The sequence below is a fragment of the Gouania willdenowi genome, chromosome 3, assembly GCF_900634775.1.
Source record: "Gouania willdenowi chromosome 3, fGouWil2.1, whole genome shotgun sequence".
Taxonomy (NCBI): domain Eukaryota; kingdom Metazoa; phylum Chordata; class Actinopteri; order Blenniiformes; family Gobiesocidae; genus Gouania; species Gouania willdenowi.
In genome coordinates this window covers 26,248,542-26,271,213 of record NC_041046.1, presented here as the reverse complement: position 1 = coordinate 26,271,213, position 22,672 = coordinate 26,248,542, and the positions used below count along the sequence as shown (strand labels likewise).

At 37.6% G+C, this 22,672-nt stretch overlaps 1 protein-coding gene across 1 annotated transcript; it reads left to right on the top strand.

The window, feature by feature from the left end:
- The first annotated feature begins 1,378 nt into the window (after positions 1–1,378).
- strc1 (stereocilin 1) lies at positions 1,379–21,105 on the top strand. The gene is made up of 29 exons (XM_028439481.1): positions 1,379–1,614; positions 2,895–3,587; positions 3,655–3,679; positions 4,501–5,881; positions 6,945–7,751; positions 8,229–8,294; positions 8,373–8,483; positions 8,580–8,734; positions 9,364–9,550; positions 10,095–10,210; positions 10,340–10,469; positions 10,569–10,751; positions 10,859–10,897; positions 10,990–11,178; positions 11,296–11,436; positions 11,806–11,867; positions 11,941–12,076; positions 12,167–12,255; positions 12,548–12,677; positions 13,159–13,355; positions 14,617–14,707; positions 14,999–15,170; positions 15,952–16,127; positions 16,244–16,399; positions 17,408–17,550; positions 17,645–17,793; positions 18,816–18,913; positions 19,068–19,218; positions 20,534–21,105. Exons 1-29 carry the CDS (start codon positions 1,572–1,574, stop codon positions 20,626–20,628), a joined length of 6,111 nt encoding a protein of 2,036 aa, XP_028295282.1. The 5' UTR covers positions 1,379–1,571; the 3' UTR covers positions 20,629–21,105.
- Positions 21,106–22,672: the final 1,567 nt, after the last annotated feature.

The following is a 22,672-nucleotide window of genomic DNA, read 5'->3' as shown; positions in this document are numbered from 1 at the left end:
GGGGACACACACACGAAACCTCTGAATCTCAGACAGGTCTGCCTTTAAAACCCTTTGGCCAAATAAACCCTGTGTCCGCATCTAACCAGTAAACCCTACAACTTGACTCCATCTCATTCCATTAAAAACCGCCCAAACACTTTATAACCTCAATCTATGATTTAGGGCAGGAGCCTTGTAACTCCCGTGAAATCTCATCCTGCGAGACTTGGCTGCAGGAAGATGGATGCTCGGAACCTCCTTATAACACTCTGTATCTTTGTTGTTTCTAATGTGACACTAATAAGTATAATGCTAAGAAATGTCACACACGTCATGTTTTCCCAGAGAGCAGTAGTCATGTGACCAGGTACATCACGTTCTGTTGACGTGTATTTGCGGAAAAAGTGTTTTTAAAACATTTTAATATCGAAACATCTAAAATACATCCTCATGAAAGCGTCAAAACTTTTTAGCGATATTTTTGTGCTTTTTCAAAATTCAGGTGTTTCCATTGCCAGTTTTATTGCACGATTTAGATTTTGCGCATTTCCAAGGGTAGTAAAAATGCAGCTACAGATAGCACTGAACAGCAGCATATTCACTGAGGTACACACGCTGAAGGCTTGGTAACCTCTGAGATCCCAGACCAGTCTGTTCCCCAAAACCCTTTGACATTATAAACCACATTATGTGTCCACATCTGACCAGCAACCCTAAAGCTTGACTCCATCTCATTCATCAAAACGGCCACAAGATTAAGAATAATGACCAATCTAAACATTTAAACAACGTACAAAGTTTTTTGTGTATCGTTTTTTTCATTCTGTGTTTTTGTTCTCGTTTTGTGTATCTTTCTGTTATTTTGTTGTCATTTACCATCAATTGGATGTCATTTTGTGTATTTTCCTATCATTTGTTTGTTGGAAAGTTTTTTTTGTGTGTGTTATTTCATTGTGTATTTTTCAATCATTCTGTGTCTTTTATGTAATTTTGTGTATTTGCATCGTGGGGGGCACAAAATTACTGGCTATTAGTTGCCCATGTCTAATCTGAAGCATGCAGGAGTCCATGCATGGCCTTGACGGTTTTTATCCAACCCTTCTTATTTATACATCACAGTTATTCCACACACTTAAGGAGAATATAAAGGTTAAAGGTCAAACCGTGTGGTTGGAATAGCACCGACCCCTCAGGGCATGTGTGTGTGTGGAGCAGATGTCTTGTCAGTCCTCCAGCAGCCGCCCTGGTGTCTCCTGTCTCCTAAGACCATGGACTCAGGTTTCAGGTGGAGGACTTCATCAGCACCTGCTGAATAATGCAGCACCCGGAGTCGCGTACGTCCTTCTTGTTAAAATCCCTTCTGTCTTTTACAGCCCTCATTTCTCGCCTACCTTTCCTCTGTTACCAACTTACCTGTGTCCTGAATTCAGACCGGGTGTTGGGTGTAAGGTGTTGGGTGTAGGGTGGCACAGAGGAGAGGAAGCCTTTAGGTGCAGCTCAGCTTGACACTAAAGATCAAGTCGGATGAAGCCCTTCATTTAACAACCGTCAGTGTCTTCAGGAGTGGCTGCCTGACCTGGATTCTGACAATGTGGTCTACTCCAGCTGTTTACACACTGTGCATCCTGACTGGTAGGTTGGAGATTACATCTTTGCAATGTAGAATTATCAGAGCATCAATTGGCATTTAGAAGATGGATACAAAACAGTTGTCCTTGATGTCTGTGACTGGATTGATGTTTGGATGATATTAATCTAAAGATAAAGATGCCTTGGATCAAATGTGTCAAACTCAATCCGGCCCTTTAGAGCAGTGTTTTCCAACCTTTTTAGTCCCGTGTACACCTTTGCATTTTTTTTAAAATATGTGTACCAACTTTTCACATCATAGTAAGTACCCTCTCTATAATTTCAAATATTATTTAATTTGTGTATCAGCCAGCTCTCCTGAACACCTTTCTTTGTCTTGAACATGGTTTCCTGAAGCTTAATTCACAACTGTACTTGCATTAAAAAACAAAACTAAAAACTTTCAGGTGATTATTTCATTTGTCAGTAAACATTATCTTCTTTGTAACTATAGCTAACTAATGATTATCTCTTAATGTCAGTGTTTAAATGCTCCCTACAGCATAAATGAATCTTGTTTTAATAAAATAAAGAAAAGAACAGTATTTTATTGAGTAATATTATTGTTACTTTATGGTAAAATTGTCTAAAAATTAGCCTAAAAAGGAACAAGGAACATTTTCATATAATTTATTAAATTGATTCATAAATGTTTCCCCTGCAATGTTCTCCTGTACATCCTGGGGTATGTGTACCCCTGATTGGGAATCACTACTTTAGAGCATCCTCAACCTAGGGGAAAAAGTAAAATTTACAGAGAAAACATGAATCATTGTCAAAAATTACCAAATATTTCAGTCGAAGATACAACAGCCCCATCAAATAAAGAAATGCAATGAAACTCCACAGTATTTGCAGGGTATTTCACAGTTTTCCCATGCTTATGTTACATAATGGCAGTCGTTTTTTTTTTTTTTTTTCAGTTGGTGAAAGATTTCTCAAATTTTCCAAAATCCTACAATTTTCTCAAAAAATTATTCCACCAGAATTCCCTGAATTGAATAAAAATTGGTCACAAAATCAAGAGTATTTAGGTGAGGGTCCTGCAGGGACAGCTATTTCTCACCTATTGCTTGGATATTGTCTGTGCCTTACATATTTTACATACTATTGATATGTGGAAGTGTAAACTAGGGTATAACCATCTGGTAATTGATGAACAGGATATTGTTACGCTATAAACCCAAAGAAATGGAAACAAAATAATTTATCAGTGTTAGTTCAGGTTCCCATGCAGTAAAGTAGTCAAACATGTACTTTGTATGTCTTCTTATTAACCACAGGGATCATATGTGATGTCAACCTTGTGATGTCACAACCTAGACTGATCCAAAAAAAGACGGAAGAATCTCCCTCGGAAAGCTTGAAGATACAAGAAGAAATTCAGGAAGTGATAAATCAGATTCACTCTTTGTCTGAAGACCACAAACGCGGCTTCAGCCTCCCTCCGACAGCAGGGAACATCGATCTTAATGCATACTACGCTGTTCTTAACAATTTGTACAACCTGTTACAGTCTCTGCTGGAGGACAAGTTCATGGACGAGCTTCCAAAAATGCTCGTGTGTATTCTGTCTGAGCGACAGGACTGTGGCCTGCAGGCAGAGCTCACAAAGACAGTGTCTCTGGAGTTAGGAAAGCCTCTGCTGCTTTATGCATCCTCTCTGAAGTCCCAGATGTGCTCTTCTCTGAGCAGTGATGAAGACTCCCCCAGCTTCCTCAGAGCCTACCTCAGGATGGGTGAATCTGCCTCTGCAGCTATGGGAACTTTCCAGCAGATGATTTTAAACATTCTGCCCAGTCTGTCTCTTTCAGAAAATGTGCTGAATATTGTGAGCAGCTTCACAGATGCAACGGTCCTGTACATCCTGAGGTTCATGGCTGTGTTACTGGACGGACCTGTAGACTACATTAGGATTGCTCTACAGTTCGGAATTGAAGTCCCACATTTAGATGAGAACGGATTTTGTGCGAAAGGTAAAACAGTCGCTAATATGATACTATATTTGGCGTCTACTCCTAATTTCCTTCCTTTGCTTTGCAGGAGACCTGAAACACCTCATCATGTGGTGAGTGTATCACTGGCTTTATTGTTGGAATGCAGAACAGCTATATTAGTTTTATAAGTTGCTCACAAGCTTTTGCACAGAATAATATAATAACACATTTAAACACAGACATCTAATTTTCCTTTAAAGCACAAAACAAAAAAAAACGTTCCATATAGAAGCCTGTGTGATTGTGTTCATTTATAAAGTGCTATGTTCCATACAGTTATTAACGATGTAATATATATCAAGCATTTCTTTAAAACCAGTGATAATAAAATCAAGATGAACAAATTGGATAGGAAGAGTTACAAGTTATTTCAGAAAGTCTGGAATTACGTTTTTAGATATTATCAAACAATAAACATGTATATAAAGTCATCTGGTAACCACACAGTTAATTTGGTAACACTTTATTTGAAGTTTAATACATAAGGCTGACATTACACTGTCATTATTATGACATGACACCTGTCAATAGCATGAATAAGGTGTCGTCCGTTACCCTCACCCACAAACCTTAACCTTAACCCTACCTAACCCTTAACCAAAAAATGCCAACATAGCTCCAAAGGTGTCATAATTTAGCAAATGGGATTTATTGACAGCCTTCATGACACTTTATTTGTTTTAATATATTTCTGCATAAGTAATATGATCATTTGTTAGAATATGTACTTAGAAGTACAGAAAGTGAAGAACAAATCAACACTACTACTTGAAATTCTACATAGAAATTCTCAGGTACACCTTTGTCTAAAGTAACCCTTATAAACATGTAATGTGTATATCTGTTCACATTTTGTTAAAATTGTAATAATTTACATGTTTTATGTTATCAGGGGCATGAAACACAATCTGAGTTGGTCCTTTGGTGTTCCTCTCCTTGATGTCCTCCTTCAAGTCACTCTGCCTCAGGAAGACTCACCATATGTTCATGAGGAGTCAGAGTGCCTGAATCATGCCAGCGTTCCTTTGCAGCGCAGCAATACACAAACAGGGGAGGATACTGGCTTTAGCCCTGAAGCTCTGTGTGAGCACTATAAGCTGGCAAAGTTCAATGACACACTGTGTGCAGACATCCTCTCAGGCTCAACAGTTGGATCTTCTACGTCTGTGATCAACTTCTGCCAGGGACTGAGTTCCCTTAGCCCCAACCAGATACAGAAGGTGTGGAGCAACATGTGCAATTTTGTCCAACAGCTAGTGTTGCCGCTTGTCAGCAGGTCATCTGACTGCAGTATTCTGAATGAAGGGTCTTACCCGACTTCCACGTTTGCCTTTGAGCCTCCTTCTCAAGCTGAAGCACTTCATCGAGCAGCCAGAGATGCCTCCAACCTCCAACAGCCCGCCTGTGACTATAATAGCTGGTTGGAGGATGACAGAGTTGATGCTGCTCTGGTGTATGGGTGCAGCGATAAGGAACAAGACGAGTTTGTGAGGCGGGTCTGTCACAATGACTTGTTGTTGAAGAAGTTGCTCTTGGACAACATGAACAGCTGGTTGTACGAATTTTGTTATAACTCCTCTGTGGATCCCTCACCCTTGGTGAGCTTCTTCTGTACTTACGAGCAGTGGATGGATCAGATAGGAGCCCCAGTGGACTCCTCCCAGGTGGAGTTCTGTATGAAGGTAGACACTCTCAAGCTCACCAACCTCTTCTGCCAGCATACCGGAGTCTTTATGCTTTTAGCATCCAACCCTGACAATTGGAGGTTCCTGCCAAATTGCACCAATAATACTACACCAGCACCTTTTCCTGGCCAGGACTTACTACAATTGGAGTCATGTCAATACTCGGAATGGACAGAGGTGATGCAAATTACCACTGACCAACTGTCGAAGTGCATCCTTCATGATCAAAGTGCTTTTAACAGAGAAGTGTGCACCAACAACACATTTCTCAACGGTCTCTTGCGCAATCCTGATCTCAGATGGCTTGAATCACACTGCACTACCAACTTTAACATTCAGAACAACGAGCCCCCGGCCCCGGCCCCGACACCATCCTTAAACATCACAAATTGGTGTGAGTATCACAGGTGGGGAGAAGTGCAAGTGGACATTTCAGTGGTTGGCCTTTGTTGGCAAAAGGACCAGCTCGCTTTTCAGGAGAACGTCTGCTGCAAAGCGTCTGTGTTAGACAAACTCCTGCAGAATCCTCAGAACAAATGGCTCACATCCGTCTGTACGGACATAAAGGAAGTAACCATGTTACCACAGGTGAGTGCATTAATCAGACTGTGACTACAACATTTGATCAAATCGTATCAACGTTCTGGCTGCAGTTATTATCTATTTGCTATAAGAAAAGTTGTATTAGAAATGTGTATTTGTGAATGTAAATAAACTGGGAAAAGAAGAGCTGTTATCAACACATTTTAATGAACTTACTATATCCCATGATCAAAAATATATTAATCATAGGCGAAGTTTGAGATTCTTGCCAGGGGGCAGAAAAGATAAAAAATAGAATTAAATATACAGAACGTTTTGAAATTCGCGCCAACCACAATATGTGCAACAAAAACAATAATGCAAAAACAATTAGTAACATAATTGATAATGATGACTACAAAAAGATGCATCGACATCATTTAATGTTGTAAATTCATGACAAAATCAAGCAGCTCAAATTAAGCAGTGTTATTATTTATGATGTTCTACATGATATATGAAACAACACTCAATATGAGAGATACACTTTAACATGGAGGAATAATCTTTGTGTCAGTTGTTAATCATTAAGTTAGACAAAAGGTAGGATAGTATAAAGGGAGACATGAGGACTAAAAAGCATTTAAAAGTCCAACAAGGTAGATTATAGCATTAAAAACATTTAAAACAGTTTTACTTGGTTTTTATTTCGTGAAGCTTTGAATTTTCTATTGCCATTTTTCATTTCCTGGTCACTGTGTTTTTTGGCACTTCAAATATTCATATATTATGTAAATTACATTAAGAATTGGGAAAGCTGTAATGGAAACTTTTGACCACTAGGGGCCCCTCCGCGTATGATATTAATACATAGTCTTGAGTTTACAATAGGTTCATATGCCATCGGTCAATCGTGAACCGATTAATTTTGTAAGCCATTCATTGTTTTCAGGCTGTCATTAAGACATTCTTACAATGGTTTAAAGCTTGGGCTTTAAGTAGGCCCCAGGTCTACTTCTGTAGCATTACAACACCGTGCTCCCACCAAAGAATGTCATCTTTATTGCAGAATGGATCCTTCATGTTACCTTATTTTATTATAATGTTACTATTTTTGTCTGTGCCCAAGGTGTGCAAGTACTCAGAGTGGGGCCTCCCCATCATCGTAGACATGACCGACATAGCTCTCTGCGCTGAAAAGGACCCCCATAACTTCACCTCTAAAGTCTGTGCCAACAAAACCGTTCTCCAGAACCTGTTGGCCAACCAAGACAACACTTGGCTTATAGAGCACTGTGCCAACCATACCTCAGGAATATCACCTGGTGGAGGTCTGACGGGATTTATAGCTGCTGAGCATTGTCAATACAATAGCTGGAAGATTTCTCCTCCAGACATTGAGCTCCTGTATCTGTGCTGGGAGCGGGACCAGACCAACTTTGTCACATCTGTTTGTCCTAATGATAGCCTCCTTTCTTCCCTGTCTCTGGAGCCATACAGCATGTGGGTGAGCAGCATATGCACCACCTACACCAACTACACCACCACCACCCACCCTAACAATCAGACCACCACTAAGCCCAGCATCTGTCCCATACAAAAGCTGATCCAACAGTTCAACTGGAACTGCTCCACCCACTTCACCTCAGCCTGCCAACCCTGTACCACTCAGAACATGGTCCTGCAGACCTTGGTGCGCTGCTGGGTGCACAGTCTGAGGGCCCGACTGGTTAATGTGCTGCCTCAGTCTGTGACCACAGTGTTTGAGAAAGCAGTCAGCACCACTATGGTGATCCTGTTGGCCCTGGAGGATGTGCAGATCTCCTCTTGGCATGTTACTGACACCATAAGACAGAGCGTGCTCAAGTCTGTGGTCGACTTTTTCAAGACAACAAGCGACGCAAATAAAAAGAGTGTGCTGTTGCAGTGCTTTGGGGTAAGGAGCAATTACATAATATATGATGATAAAACAGGTTGTTTCTGGATTTGTATGCTTATTTTTGTATAATAGGTAGTCTCTGAAATGTTTCCGGTTTTTAGTATCACCCTTAATTTTATTCTGAAACTCACCATCATAATGGCGTAGAGCATATGAGAACCTCTTTATTAGGAAGAGCTAACGAAGTGTATTTACTATCTCTGATCACATAAAGGAAATCAGAGTGAGCTGGAATCTGTGAATCTTTGTCATATTTTATTTAGATCCACTCAAATTGTTTAACAGTTACATTCATAAGTTATACAGAGGCTCGTTCTCTCACTTACCATTAGTGTCATTGCTTCAGTAGGGTGACAGCTGGTTTCTTGTTACACTGTTGTCATCAGTAGCAACACAGTGAACACATTACAGTTGATTACACCACTTACACACAGATTACATGCTACTATAAACACCTGTGTGTTTCTCCTGCAGACTGCACTAACAAATCTGCTGCAGTCTTCAAGAGACATGTCCAGCGATGAACTGGCAGTCATTCAAGTAAGATTTATCTTGATACCAAGTGTGAGTGTGTGTTTTCCATTTCTAATTTAATCTAGAATATTTCTGTTCATCTAGGAATATTTTAATTTACCTCTGAGCAGCTTAAAGCCTGTCCTCCTCACAGCTCACATTCGCACCGTCAGACTGATCCTTCAGTACTACAGCAGTAAAAAGGGCACACTCCACGTAAACAGCAGCATTGTTACTAACAAAGCATATAGTCTTCCTCTTTTTTTCCCCTGTCACTGGTGGTGTTGATGACGGTGTTTAATTCTTTGACAGTTGTCTAATGAGTACCTGTCCACCATGGTGTCGGTGCTGCTGCAGAACCACCTGGTTAAAGATCATCAACTATTCCTTGAGCTCGCTCCACTGCTGAACAGTTCCAGCCCAGCAGACGTCCACAATCTCCCCCAGCTGCAGAACCAGCCCAGTGTGTGAGTGGTGCCATCAAATAGTCATTACTGCAAGTGCTTCGTTATCAGCTCATACAAGTGATTGATTTCTCCATTAAATGGCTTTATCTTTGGTGAAGCCAAGATTAAGAGAGGAGAATTATTCAATTTCCCCAGAAAGACATAAAGAGCCAAAAACTCTGCATGAAATTAATGGTTGAAATTTAATATATTTCTGCATAAGTAAGATGATCATTTGTTAGAATGTGTTCCTATTTTTTTTGATGAATCACATCTAACTTAGCAGTTTTTATCCTTCTGTAATATCTTGATTATAAGCGACAATCCTTTAACTCTGAGAGGATAAAAATGAAAAGCTTATTATATTGAAAAAAAATGTATTGTTTTACTTTGTGGCTCAGCCTTGGGAACTATAAAATGTAGCTACAAAGAGAAGTCAGCCAAAATAGTTATTGGGTTTGGTGTTTGGTTTGGGTTTCTTTAAAACATTCAATCAACATTTAAAAATGGCAATTTGTATTATCTCCACAACCACCAAACAAATCTATGACAGAAACAAATATTTAGAGACCATGGATTTATTTTTCAAAGTTAGAGTTGTTTCAATATGTTATTCATTTACAAATCAGACTTAATTCACACATTTCCAGGCTGCAGGCTATTAATACAAATCTGGAGAGCATGAGTCTGGACCTGCGGCGAGCATACGGACTCTGGTACAGCAAAACAATGTCCCCCTCCAACATCATCGGAGGTCATGATTCACTCATCAGAGACACGGGAAACCTGATCGCCTACCTGCCCTTTCAGCATTTCCAGCACTTTTCAGCTGCTCAGGTAACAAACCTCTGAGCTCCGACACCTGGCAGGGAAACCAGAGAAGTTCAGACTTAGTCCCATTAGCCTCAGGGCATCACCGAGCTGCTTGTCACACACTGATCGAAAGAAAACACTGGCTGTTCTGTCTTTGTTTCCAATGTAAGTCATATGCTGTGGCTAATGTTCAATAAGTAAAGATAGGAAATCATGAATTATAAACAATAAGAGGATATGTCTGTCAGCGTGATCAATCAATGAAATGGGGGCCTCTTGGCCAGCAAGGGAAGGATTCAGGGGTCTCTGGAAGCTGGAAGATATAAGGTTGGTAAAAACAAGTGAATTTGGCCACTCATTGTGTTGGAAGGGAAAAAAAATGTCAGTCTGTGACCATCCGTAGCCAATTAATCAACTGATCCGCGTTCAAGATTTTCTACTAAATTAGGGTGTTTGATTGGATAGAAATGTGTATTACATCAAATGACTTTATCACATAACTCTGACCTTTTAAAATACTCGTGTGTACAGTATTTCTTCTCATGTGCTTTGTTGTCGGTCCTTTCAGCTGTTGGACGGCTTGGAGGTGTTGAAGAGAAACAACCTCTCTTCCTTAAAGCAGGAATTCATTGCTAGAACTCTCATTGGCGCCGATAGGAACCTGACGGCTGAGGATTTTGCCAGGTTTGGAGGATCACTCCGTGTGGGAAAATCCTCAGTCTTTATTGAAAAAAAATCATGCAAACAATATTGAAATAATAGGTGATTAAGAAATGTGTCCTTCCTTTCTTCCTTTCTGTATATAATGTTAAGACTTGGTAACATCACATGCTTGGCAGACCCGGAGGATCTTCTTGCATATAGAAGCACTGAAGCCTTTGGGGTCATTCAGGGCAGCATTATGAACTGCACACGTCAAGGAATCGACCTGCCAAGCCAATTGGTATAAAGTAAAATCCTTATTTTATTCTTTGAAGCAAATAATAGATTAGATTAGATATCATACATATAACTTTGCGTTTATTTTGGATCTTTGGTGTAGGTTTCCACTTTGTTACTGAACAGCATGGACCTACAGAACCCATCCTCACTCTCTGCACACAGACTGGCAGAGCTTGTCCCCCTTTTGCCATCCCTAGGTGTGACTTTTCTGCAGAAGCTCACAGTGTCTCAGCTCCGTAATCTCCTCCCCAATATCAGCTCAACCAACTTCAGTCCCGGACAGGTAAAGATATTTTTCAAATACGGTGTCTCAGGATGAATTCATGTGACAGTATTAAAAAAGCCTGTTATACCATTGTAAACATATATTTTTTTATTTCTGTTTTCCAGTCCAGGGTAATTGTTGACAAGCTGTCTTCGAGTAACACAGTGAGTGTTTTTGCCAACACACCACAGTGATGGTTTAGTTTTTGTTGACTTTTTCCCATCCTGACCTGTTCACCTCACTCTCTCCTGCTCAGCTGACCTCTAACATGCTGCTGGAGCTCGGTTCCCTCCTCAGAGGTGTGAGCACAGAGTCGTTGCTGGCTCTGACCTCTGATAGGCTGCGGTCTTCCCTGACAGCTGTCAACCAAAACACAGACCTCTGCAATCCAAAAACCAAAGGCTTCAGCCCACCACAGGCCAATGCAATTGCTACAAAACTATGGGTACAAAACACAAGACCAGAATAGAATTTATCTACATTTCAAAATCATTACCTTAAGACATTGCCTTTAATGAAACAATTTGACAGTGTACTTTTGTTATTCCTTTCTTCTCATTAGGGATTCCCAGCCGTGGTCGATTGGTTGAACGATGTGGAGCCTTTACTCTCTTGCACACCACTGCTCAGCGTCAAGTCCAGAACTAATGTGCTTGTGAGAGAAGGATTCAACCTTTCCATAAACTCCTGGACCACACAGCAGGTAACACACATCACACCTTTTATTGTGTTGTGAAATAAAAAGCTTCAAACCTGAAAATGCTAAATTATAAGTAGATTAAAATGTACAGCACTTGTGACTCCTGATTGCAATCCCTTCCTGTGATTAATTATGCTTCCTCCCCTTTCTTTGACTGGGTTTTTGACAATTAACTGCTAAATTATTAAAAGACGAGACAAAAGCAAAGATGTCGTCATGTCTAAGGCCTTTGAATACCAACCATTTGTGCGCATGCTGTGATCATATTGCACCTAGATTTGATCATCAAAATTAGAAAAGGAAAGGAGTATGGAAACTAAATGTCACACCTGAACAACAATCGTCAGTAATCCTCTGTTATATGTTCTTCAGGCTAAAGCAATATTCAACGAAATGCATGAAAACAACCCAACCCTCATGAAGAAACATTTCTTGTAAGTATCAATCTTAGCAACTTTGCAGATTAGCCACATTGACTTTTTCAAATTCAGTTCATTGTGTGAGTAGGAGTCTGGGTACACTGGGACAGGGTGTCAGCTGCAGGGTCTTACAGGAAATTCTCAGAGCTTCTCCATCACCTTCTTCAGTGAGAAGCATCCTAACCGTCCTACGGCAACAGCCTCGTCCTCTTCACACCTCACTGGTACAAGAGTACCAATGATTTAATCCAAAACTCTATGCGCTGTTACATTATATTTCTATCTGTAACTGTTTTTTTGGGCTTTCACGGCAGAAAAAGTGTCTGATCGAGGAGCTCTACAAATTTGAGTTTTTCTCTGAACTGCTTGAAGATCTTGGAGCTGAGATTGCTCTGTCAATGCCGTAAGTATTTGTCAGGATGAATAAAACTTTCAAGAGAAATCATCATTTCAGCTACAGCTTATTAAAAAAATCCAGTGATATCAAAAGTCTACAATATTAAGACAGTTATTGTTTTATTTTTGGCTTGAAAACAGTAGTCTGCAATAGTGTTGTGATTTAGTGAGAAGCTAATTTGTGTTAGTGTTGGTCATTTTTTTGTTATTTTGTATCTTATTACTGTTTTATTACTTTATAACCAAGTTAAGAATGATGTGCTTTCTAAATTTCTCAAACACAATTTCATCACCTGCAGAATAAGCATGATTAAGAAATTCCCTATGATGGACATCCTGAGGAGAATGATTGTTGAGGACCCCCGCTTTTTCCTCCTAATGCCTCGAACAAAGCAGGAGCTGCTGGTGGACAAAATAGTTCAGAGAATGGTGAGTACAGATAGATTTAAAGGTCTCTTAGAAAAGACACAAAATAAAAAAATAAAATGAAATAAAGTATAATAATAATAATAACATATTTTTCAAAAGTGTCAAGAAACAAGAATGTTCCCAGTTTTTCCAATGGAAGTTAAATGTTTCATGTCATATATCAAAAAGAAAGTAATTTGGAGTGTGTTTTAAATCATGACTTGCAAGAAAAATATCTTCTGATCTTACAAAAACATCAAGACATTAGGAAGTGTACATGATACTAGAGGAGGTAAACTCCAAATTAAAAGATTTAAAACTAAGAAAGAATAACCCAAAACAAATGACATGACAGAAATTGTGAATTACGTATTCTCAGGAGTGTCGTTGACCCATCAACATGGTCTTTCTCTTTTTTCCATGAGTGCTGATGGTTAGGTTATCTCACCTGTAGCTCTCTGGTTGTATAAAGTTTGAGTCGTTTTGTTGGGACTCTCTCCAGGGCATGTACGTCGGAGTCTTCACTGAGGAGGAGTTTCGCTCACTGGGCGTTATGGCATCGTTTGTGGGTGATGAAGTCTTCATCCAAGTGGATCGTAGCTTCTTCATAGGAAATCTGGATTTTCTCAGCGACCTCTGCTACAGCAGCACTAAAATGGAAGTTATGGCTCGAATCTTGCAAGAAGAAGCAGTCTTTGGGTAATGTCTTCTGTCTGTTTATATATAAATATATTCATGATAATCTGCTGCAATGGGGACTAAAGATGCCAATGTAAAAATGTAACTTCTATGAAAAATGTATCTGTGGTTGAGGGCTATGAGCAGAAGAAAACCACCATCAGTATCCAAGGATATGGATTTGTTTATGGCTAACCTTGCAAAATGGAGTAGATGGTGTGGATAATACCTGAACCTCCGATCAAGGGGTAGATCTTTGTTCTGGCAACCAAACCCTGGAAAAGCTCTTTTCCTTTTCCTGAAGATTGTCGGGAAATAACGGTCAGCTGTATTTTATGGAGTTATTGGCAATGTCCACATGAGTAACCCAGTTTCACTCCAAAGTGTGTAATAGCATCAAGCAGTGGACAAGTGTAGTTATTACATACTTTGGAGTGAGACTGGGTGGAAAAGCCATTCAGTCTCTTGTACAAGTATCAATCATCATCAACAATTTTCCCCTTCTACTGCTTCAGTGGGTTGGGTGCCAAGGATTCGCTCCACCAGAGGCAGGAACCTTTACTTATCTTGCATTTCCTGTTGCAATTGAATAGAAGAAAGGCCTGTAAGTTTATCATAGTTTTTCCATATGTCAGGGGTATACAGTTTATTATTAGAACGGAACAGAATTTGTTTTTGCAGGGCTGAGTTAGGAGGTGTAGTTATATGAGCAATGTACTTAAGGTGTTAGACAAGACAGAAGTTACGGATAGTTGTAGAGTGGATGAGGCGAAGTATGTCGAGATTGCCACTCTACGTTGTCTTCTTCTGACGGTGGTGTTTTATCACTTTGTCTTGGTGGTGCATTGACACATTCGAACCCATTTCAGACAAGTTTTCCAAGAAAATTAATCCATGTGGAGTCCAATTTTGCCAGCTGTGAGGGGTTAAGATGACAGGCTTGGGTACTGTACGTACGTAAGACGGCTGCGCACACACGCCGTTAGAAACTTTACCAGGGTGGACAGCTTTATCCGGCGATCCGTTTCATTCCATTTCTTATGAGATGAAGCAAGTAAATGCAGAACAACCTTCCACATTTGATATGGCATGGCCAAGTAATGTGAAGCTGGTAACATTCTCTACTTGTGTCTCCTTTATCTTAACAATGGACCTCAGACCTCAAATAATCCCCAATGTGTGTGTATATTGTCTCTTATCTAATAAATATTATTAATAAATGTACAATAAAGTAAATAACTCAAATATGAAAAGGTGACAAACTTGTTGTATTTACTCACAGCTCAGTGAAAACCTGGAACCAATCCACTCTGAGTCAAATGAATCGGCTCCTCTTCTTCTTGCCGAAAAGTGAACTGCAGAGGATTTCACCGGTGAGTTTATGACGGCTGATGACTTCTCAAACTGAGCAATCAACTATATGGATTGAAAAACATGTTCGAGTCACAGGTTGAGTCAAAGTCTTGAATTTTGTAGTGCAACCTTTTGATTGGAACTTGATCTCCACAACAGCTTAGGTTAACAAAGGCTGTAAACAAATCCCCGGAGTGTCAGATCTCCAGAAGGTGTCAGGATCAGGTGTTGATGTACGTCTCTATTCCTGTAAACCAGCGCGTACGTGTGTGTGTGTGTGTGTGTGTGTGTGGTTGTTTGTGTCCCCACAGGCATTGATGACTGTGGGCCGTATAGAGAAGGTGTTTATGAGCCAGCGTCAGTGGGAACTGACAGATGTGGGGACTCATTGTTTGGATCAAAGGGAGAGACAAGCCCTTTTTGAAAAGCAGCAGTTTGTGCTCCAGTTCTTTCTAGGCTTCCTCAAAATTTTCCCTCTTTCAGGTGAGCAGTGAGCAACCATAAGGAAATTTACTGTATATTTCCAGTTTATTGATCTCATTAACAAGATTACATTTATTGTTAACACGTGTTTTAAACTTATTTAGATTTTGTCCAAAGCAGCACAGCATTCACATTTACCGACACTGTAAACACGAATAAGTTTCCAGAACTCAAAATCACTTTTTTTTAGTTGATTAACTTAAAAGTCAAAATTTTCCAAAACTTGAAAGGTTGGATGATTGGCTACTTGTGATTTTTGATAACAGTTGAAGTATGATATGAATTAAGTTTATTTTTAAATAATCCCCATTTGAAACAACAGTAATAACAGGACTTTGACATTCTTAGCGTGTAATTACAGTACTTACTATTAAGCTGTGTTTTAAGTTTTAGCTTAATGTTAGCATGAGCCTAGCATTTGCGTTAGCCTAGCATTTGCGTTAGCCTAGCATTAGCAATAGCACTAGCCTAGCATTAGCATTACTCTTGCATGAGCAATAGCCTAGCAATATCATTAGCCTAGCAATAACATTAGCACTAACCTAGCATCAGCTGAAAAATAGCAATAAGCTTGAAAAAAGTTGAAATGGGTTTGAAAATGTGAGGATGCCTCCTGCATCCTCACTAATTACGCCATAATTGTAATTAATTAGCAATTACCCTGCCTACAATATAGCCATTGTTGCCACTCTGAGACACAGAAAATACATTCTGTAATATATTTGTATTCCATTTTAAATCAATCACCTATCGTTAGATTTTGTTCTGCACTCCCTTCCAGCTCCTCCAATAATTCCCACTTGTGAGATCCTGCACACCACAGCTCCCTCTGCCTGGACCTCCAGCAGCCTGTACAGCATGGCCACGTCAGCTTTCTACAACTGTTTGGAGCTGATGGGTAATGACCCTTTCCTTGAAACCTACCAACGAGTGGAGGTGCTGAGGAAACTCAAAGAGGTTTGAGTCTTCTGTGATTTGTTAAACTACCACTCATATGAATATGTAAAATATGACTATTCTCAATGAAGTCATTTTTCTATGTAATGTCCCCTGTGATGTCTTTGTGTACAAAGATCCACGGCCCCGTCTCGTCCTTCCCTGACTCTGTGATCTCTCAGCTGGGTAGAATAGCGACAGAGTTGACCCCAGAAGAACTACGCAGCCTCAGCTTGACTGGGAGGAGGAGCATCGCTGCTTTGGGTGCAGTTAGCAGCTGGAACAGCCGACAGGTAGCATCTAGAACCAAAACATCATCTACATTTCTACATTAATACAGTAGACTATCAAACTAACACCAATTGCTGTCTGATGTAATCATTTTACAGTTCTGTAAAGATGACCAAATTATGGAAGCGTATTGCATTCACTTGAAAAAAAAAAAATTAGTTTTTACTGAATAATTTCCTTTTTTGTTTTGTTTTTTGGAGTAATTTTTTCATTTTTTCATTAAATGTTTTTTCTGAATTATCGAGATACTTGGAAATCCATTCTATGGTGACCCCTTGCCGCACGCTTCACCTATCTACCCATTCCGCCTCAGCTGCACACCTTGTGGATCCAGTATTTTCAGCAGTCTCCTGATCGTATCTTGAGTGACCACTGAGCCAGCCTGAATGCACTTCAAATGCATCATTTTATATCCATGGAACATGCCATATCTCTCCAACTGATCCTGGAGAAATGTCACTAAATTAGTCTGAAAAACAGAAGATAATTACTCCCAAATATGTGTCCAAAAAAGATTCAATTCAATTCAACTTTATTCATATAGCGCAAATTACAACAAAGTCATCTCAAAGCGCTTAACAAAAAAGAGAGTAGAGTCCATAGTAAGAAAGAAAGAACCCAACAAGATCCACATGAACAAGCATTCAGCGACAGTGGGAATAAAAAACTCCCTCTTTTTTATAGGAAGAGATCTCCAGCAGAACCAGGTTAAACAAAAACAAAAAAAAGCCTAAAAAACAAACCAAAAAAAAAATATTCAGAAAAACAGTTTTTTCCCCCCCTTAGTGAATGCAATATGCTTCCGCACCAAATGGTGGGGTATTTTCTTCTCATGCTAACATATAAGCATCTACGAATAATATTAGAGTTGTTTGTAATAGTTTAAACCTCTTCGTATATCAGCGTTAGAAAAGTAAACATAACAATTGGGACAAATACATTTGTCTGCTGTTGTTTTTTGTGAGACGCTCCATTACCAAATAGTAATTTTTTCATCATTTAACTCGTAGCTGGCGGCCCTGTTTGCCTCTGTGCTAAAATCTACGGGCCAGAGTCCGAGCCAGCTCGACTCAAGCACACTGGTGTCACTGGGATACATCGTGTGTGGAGCAAACACCACGCAGATCAAAGCCTTCAACCCTATTGAGCTCAGGTAATAAAAATAAGCACATTTATATTTGTGAAAAAGGAGAAGCTCTTCTTCTTCTGCACCAAAGCCTGTTCTCTATCTCCCCTGGTGGCTGCAGCAAGGCGGTGCTGTGGCTGGGTCAGCTGAAGCTGTCCTGCTCACATGATCAACTGGTGGCTCTGGTGGAGCTGCTAGCACATGCTTTTGCTTTCCAATCCATGAGTTCTTGGGGAACCGATGTTTTCATTGAGATTGGAGTGCTGGCAGGTATTGAGCATTTCATGTGTTGACCAAATGATTTCACAATAAGGGTCCCTAATTAACTTTGGCTAAGGCATTATTAAGTATTGATTAACAGATTAACAATGTTATAATAATCATTATAATGTATTAACTAATTTACCGGTTAATGCATTAATAAGCAGTTAATTGATGCTTAGTAATTCAAACATTACTATGCATTAATAAATGTTATATAATGTAATTAGCTATCCTTATGGAGTTAATCATAGCTATTACATTATAACGATTAATCAGAATCAGAATGAGAATTCTTTAATAATCCCAGGGGGATATTGCTTTTGTTACAGCCACTTAAGAAAAAAAAAATCACAAATAAAATAATAAAACGTTTAACAAAGACGAAAGAAAGAATAAACGTTAAATAAGTGTTTAAGTAAAAGATTGTTAAAATAAGGATCAGATACACACACATTACAGTAGTAAAAAATAAAGTAAGATAACAATAATAATAATACTAATTATATACAAATATGACAGATATTTACAAAAATTATACAAATATGATACAGATATTTACAACAATCAAGCTGTGAGGTTACAGTGATGCATTATACTAATTATTATTATTATTATATTAATATTATTAAACTGTCAATTAAATATTATTTAACTGTTAATGAATGTTATATAAGGATAGCTAAGAACATTATATACTATTTATTAATGCTTAGTCATTTTTAAATGACTAAGCATCAATTAACTGCTTTCTAATGCATTAACTGGTATGTTAGTTAATACATTATAATGATTATTATAACATTATTAAACAGGTGATTAATGTGTAATAATGCCTTAACTTACGTTATTGTAAAGTGTTACCATTGCTGTTTTTTTTTTTTTTTTTTTTTTTTATACAAGGCTTAAAGATAATTTTCTATTATCTATTTAATTTATTTAAAATGATTTTATTTTATTTGTAATTATTTATGGGAATGTATCTTCTAACCCTTCCTTTTATTGTTTCACTTACTTTGCACGGCTTACAGCTGGCCTCCCAGACATGGCTATGTCTGCTCTAGTGAAAGAACAAATTGAAGGAATCCCACCTGCGGCTATTTCTGTGATTTCACCTGCCAAGTTTTCTGTGAGAAATTACTTCATTCCTCATTCTTGTATGAGGATATATACTTTTATATACATGTATTTTTTTTATTTTTTTTAAGAATGAATTCATATGAAAATGATTTATCAGTATCTGACCTTTTATGGCTACCATATAATTTTTTCTCATCATCAAGGTGGTGTTTGACCAGCAGAAGATCAGCATGTTCTCATATGAACAGGCTGCAGCGGTAACTGATGAGCAGTTTGCTGCTCTGACAGATGTGGAGAAGACGGCTCTAGCAATGGTTCTGACTCCCTGGGAGGATAAAAATGTAAACTTTAGAGGTAAGGGTTATAGGTATGGGGGAAGGCTTTTCCATTCATTGAATTTGTCATATAACACCAAATACAACTACATAATCTCATGTTACAAAGCGTCTCCACTTTATTAAAAAAAGAAAAAAGCTTTTGAGCAAAAATAATAATGGGAGGAATGTCTTTCCCACTAAAGTGGAGCACAGAAGAAGTGGTCGTGGTCAGAGTAAAGGATTTTTAAACAATCAGAAGCTTCCAGTAGCCTTAAACCTATTGCAGCATAACCTTAGGGCTAGGGAGTGGCAGTTTTTCATTGACTGAAAATATGAACGTGGTCTAAAAGGAGGAGCCTGATGGCTGAAGTTCTGCTTCTGTGAACTGTCAGTAAGTCAACAGTCCTCAGGGTTCTTACAGCTTTAGTCAAATTCAATTCAAGGCTTTTTATTGCCATATGAATTTAAATTTAAGACCAACTTCACAGTAAACATAATTACCTTAACCCAATCACATAGAATTATGGTAATTGTTTTCTAGTGTCTAGTGCAGACGTGCAAATGGAAGCCCCCAAAGTATACACGCAAAAATATACAAAATGACAGTAAAATACACACAAGATTTTTTTCAATCACTCCAAAATCACAAGATGACTACAAAAATAGCCAAATATCTATAAAACAACAAAAATACAAAAAATAAAAACCATTATAAAAATATTTGTTGGACAGGCAGTTTTCATTAAATTTACATTTTCCCATGTTGTTTATTCTTTTTTTTTTTTAAACAAATGTTACCACTTATTTTAAAATGTGAGTCTAATTACAACCATAAAACCATGCTTATTATATGTTAAATTTTAAGACTTTTGAAACATTGATTTAAGACATTTTAATGACAATTAAAGCCTTACTTTTTTAGATTCATTATTCTAATGCCTTTTAAGACTTTTTAAGGATCCGCGGGAACCCTGGTCCTATATAAAGAGAAGTGCTCTGGCAGAGAAATGACTGACTGACCTCCATTTATTTATTTTCTCTACACACTTAATCCTGTAAAGCAGTGTCAAACTCAGTTATACAGCATTATTCATGTCCAATAATGCTGTATAAGTGGGCTGGCTAGAGAAATCAAATCAACACATTTATTAAATTATTCAAAAATGAAATAAAAATACATTTGAAATTTCTGATAAATCCACTTAAATAACTCAATAAACATCTCACAGTAATGCATAATAACAGAATTAATCATTTGAAATAAAATTGCAGGCTCCAGTCATAGTGTACACTCAAAATATTGGGAAATGGCTACTATTATTGATTGTCTGACTCTCACTGTGTTATTTCAGGGAGGTCTCACGGCTTGACACTGACCCCGAGTCCACTGAGTCTTCTTCTGGGACCAGTGATACCGCTGATCTTCCTTTTCTGCTCTGACACATGACCCCTCCTCTCCTATACAAGAAAATAAATATTGATCCATGCGAAAAAATATTTTTAATCTAAAATGTATATTTTCCAGGTAACATAATGGTAGAAGATTACTGGGAAATATGAAGCACTTCAGGATTTGTACTATATTTATTGAGTGTAATGGTTTTTGTGCAACAGCCACTTTGATGTCAGCAGCACTGTTTTAACCTAAGGAAATGTTTTATTCACCTTTATATTCCATGTAATGTGTTTTCATTTTGGATTATCTAAAAACCTCTCGTAAACTTACCTACACAGTATATATGAATTGTGAAATTGATGACCTTATTTTATCAGTACCTTGGTAACAATCAAGATTAACTAATTTTCTTGTTTCTATATCAGTAATTTACATTTATTATTATTTTAATGTTATCTTTTGCCTTTGTATTTATTTATAGTATTTGTCTTCTTTCCAGTAGCGCCACTCCTTCTCATTATTCCCCAAACCCACTGCTTTTCTTATTTCGAGTAATGCTTCCGTAATCTTCGGATGTGATATTAGAATTCAAACGACCATATGACGTTTTGTTTTTAATATTTTAATAGTACATATGTACATCTACAACTGTGTGGTGTTTTAAATTAATAATTAAAAAACGAAAAACCACCATAAGATCAGCGTTGTAGGGTAACAGCTCCTCCCTGAGGGCGTAAATGCTTCATGTCCTGATTTGTGTACCCACCCTGCATCACATTGAATATATGTTTATGTATTTTTTGAACAGTCTTTAAAGCTTTGTTATTTTCTGAGCACTTGATGAAGTCATGTAGTATTTTAATTCTGAAATAAATGCTTGTAAAACAGGTTTTGAGCCAGTAAATACAATATTAAAAGAAACATTTTATCTGTGTCCTCTGTCTGTAATTTAAAAATACCAAATAGCATGCTTGTCAAGATGGATTCGTGTGTGTACCAGCAGCAACGAAATAATACTTTACTTAAATACTGAGATACTAAAGTAATAATAATATACTGATAAAAACGAGTCAATTTGTATTACATTTTATTTTATCCAACCAGACACTTAAATCCATATCTGCAGGCTAACACAAACGCCAGAGCTTGAAATTGGCAGTATTATGAATTAATGTATTTGATGTAAATAAAGTAGTAAAAAAAGATAAATATATTACATTGTTTTTTTTTGTTGTTTTTTTTTAAAATATTGGCATCAATAAAAACCGATCAAAACATAATACACAACAATAACAATCAAAAATCAAACAGAAAATAAAATTAAAACCAAAATAAATCGGAATTCACTCAAAACATGCAATTTCCACTAATTTGGAAAATCTTGGCAACAGGTTTTGAATGCAAAAAGTAATTATTTTTAAATACTATTTTCACTCATATAGTCGAAAGTGACAAATATGGCTTAGTTTTTACTTTATATATATATATATATGCATTAATTAATATAAATAGCCAAAATTCAAATAAGGTTGTGCAAAACAACTTTATATTCTAATAATATTCTTATTATTAAACCAAACCTAAAACAGGCCGACTATGAAGGTGGATTTGTGTCTTTATTAGTCAATAATATTAAAAGTGTGTGTATATATATATATATATATATATATATATATATATTTGAGATCCAAGTACTGTAATTGCAATTGAACACTTTTTTTCTTTGATTTATTGAACAATAAAGACACAAATGAACTACCCATAATTTGGCACAAATATAAAAAAGGCTTTAAAAAAAAAAACCAAAAACATTTTCAATTAAAAAAAATAAATAAATAAAAATAAAAAAAGTGTTCAATGCAATTATTTGGGTCTCAATTTTCTTCTTTTTTTTTTTTTTTTTTTTTGCATTTGAACACTTTTTTCTTTGACTGAAAATATTTATTATTGATTGAAATGTTTTTGTTTTTTTTTTTAATTGTGAAGAGAAACATTTTATATAGAGACACAAATCTACCTCCATAGCCGACCGGATGTAGACGCACTCGCGCATGGGTTGACAGGACCAGGCAGATAAACAAATCGGGCAGTGACA

Bases quoted from the DNA above. Each gene is read 5' to 3' on its own strand.
- strc1 (XM_028439481.1), top strand. From the start codon at position 1,572: ATGTGGTCTACTCCAGCTGTTTACACACTGTGCATCCTGACTG. The intron at 3,588-3,654 runs GTAAAACAGTCG...TTTGCTTTGCAG, and splicing joins GAACGGATTTTGTGCGAAAG to GAGACCTGAAACACCTCATC. The intron at 11,179-11,295 runs GTACAAAACACA...TCTTCTCATTAG, and splicing joins CAATTGCTACAAAACTATGG to GGATTCCCAGCCGTGGTCGA.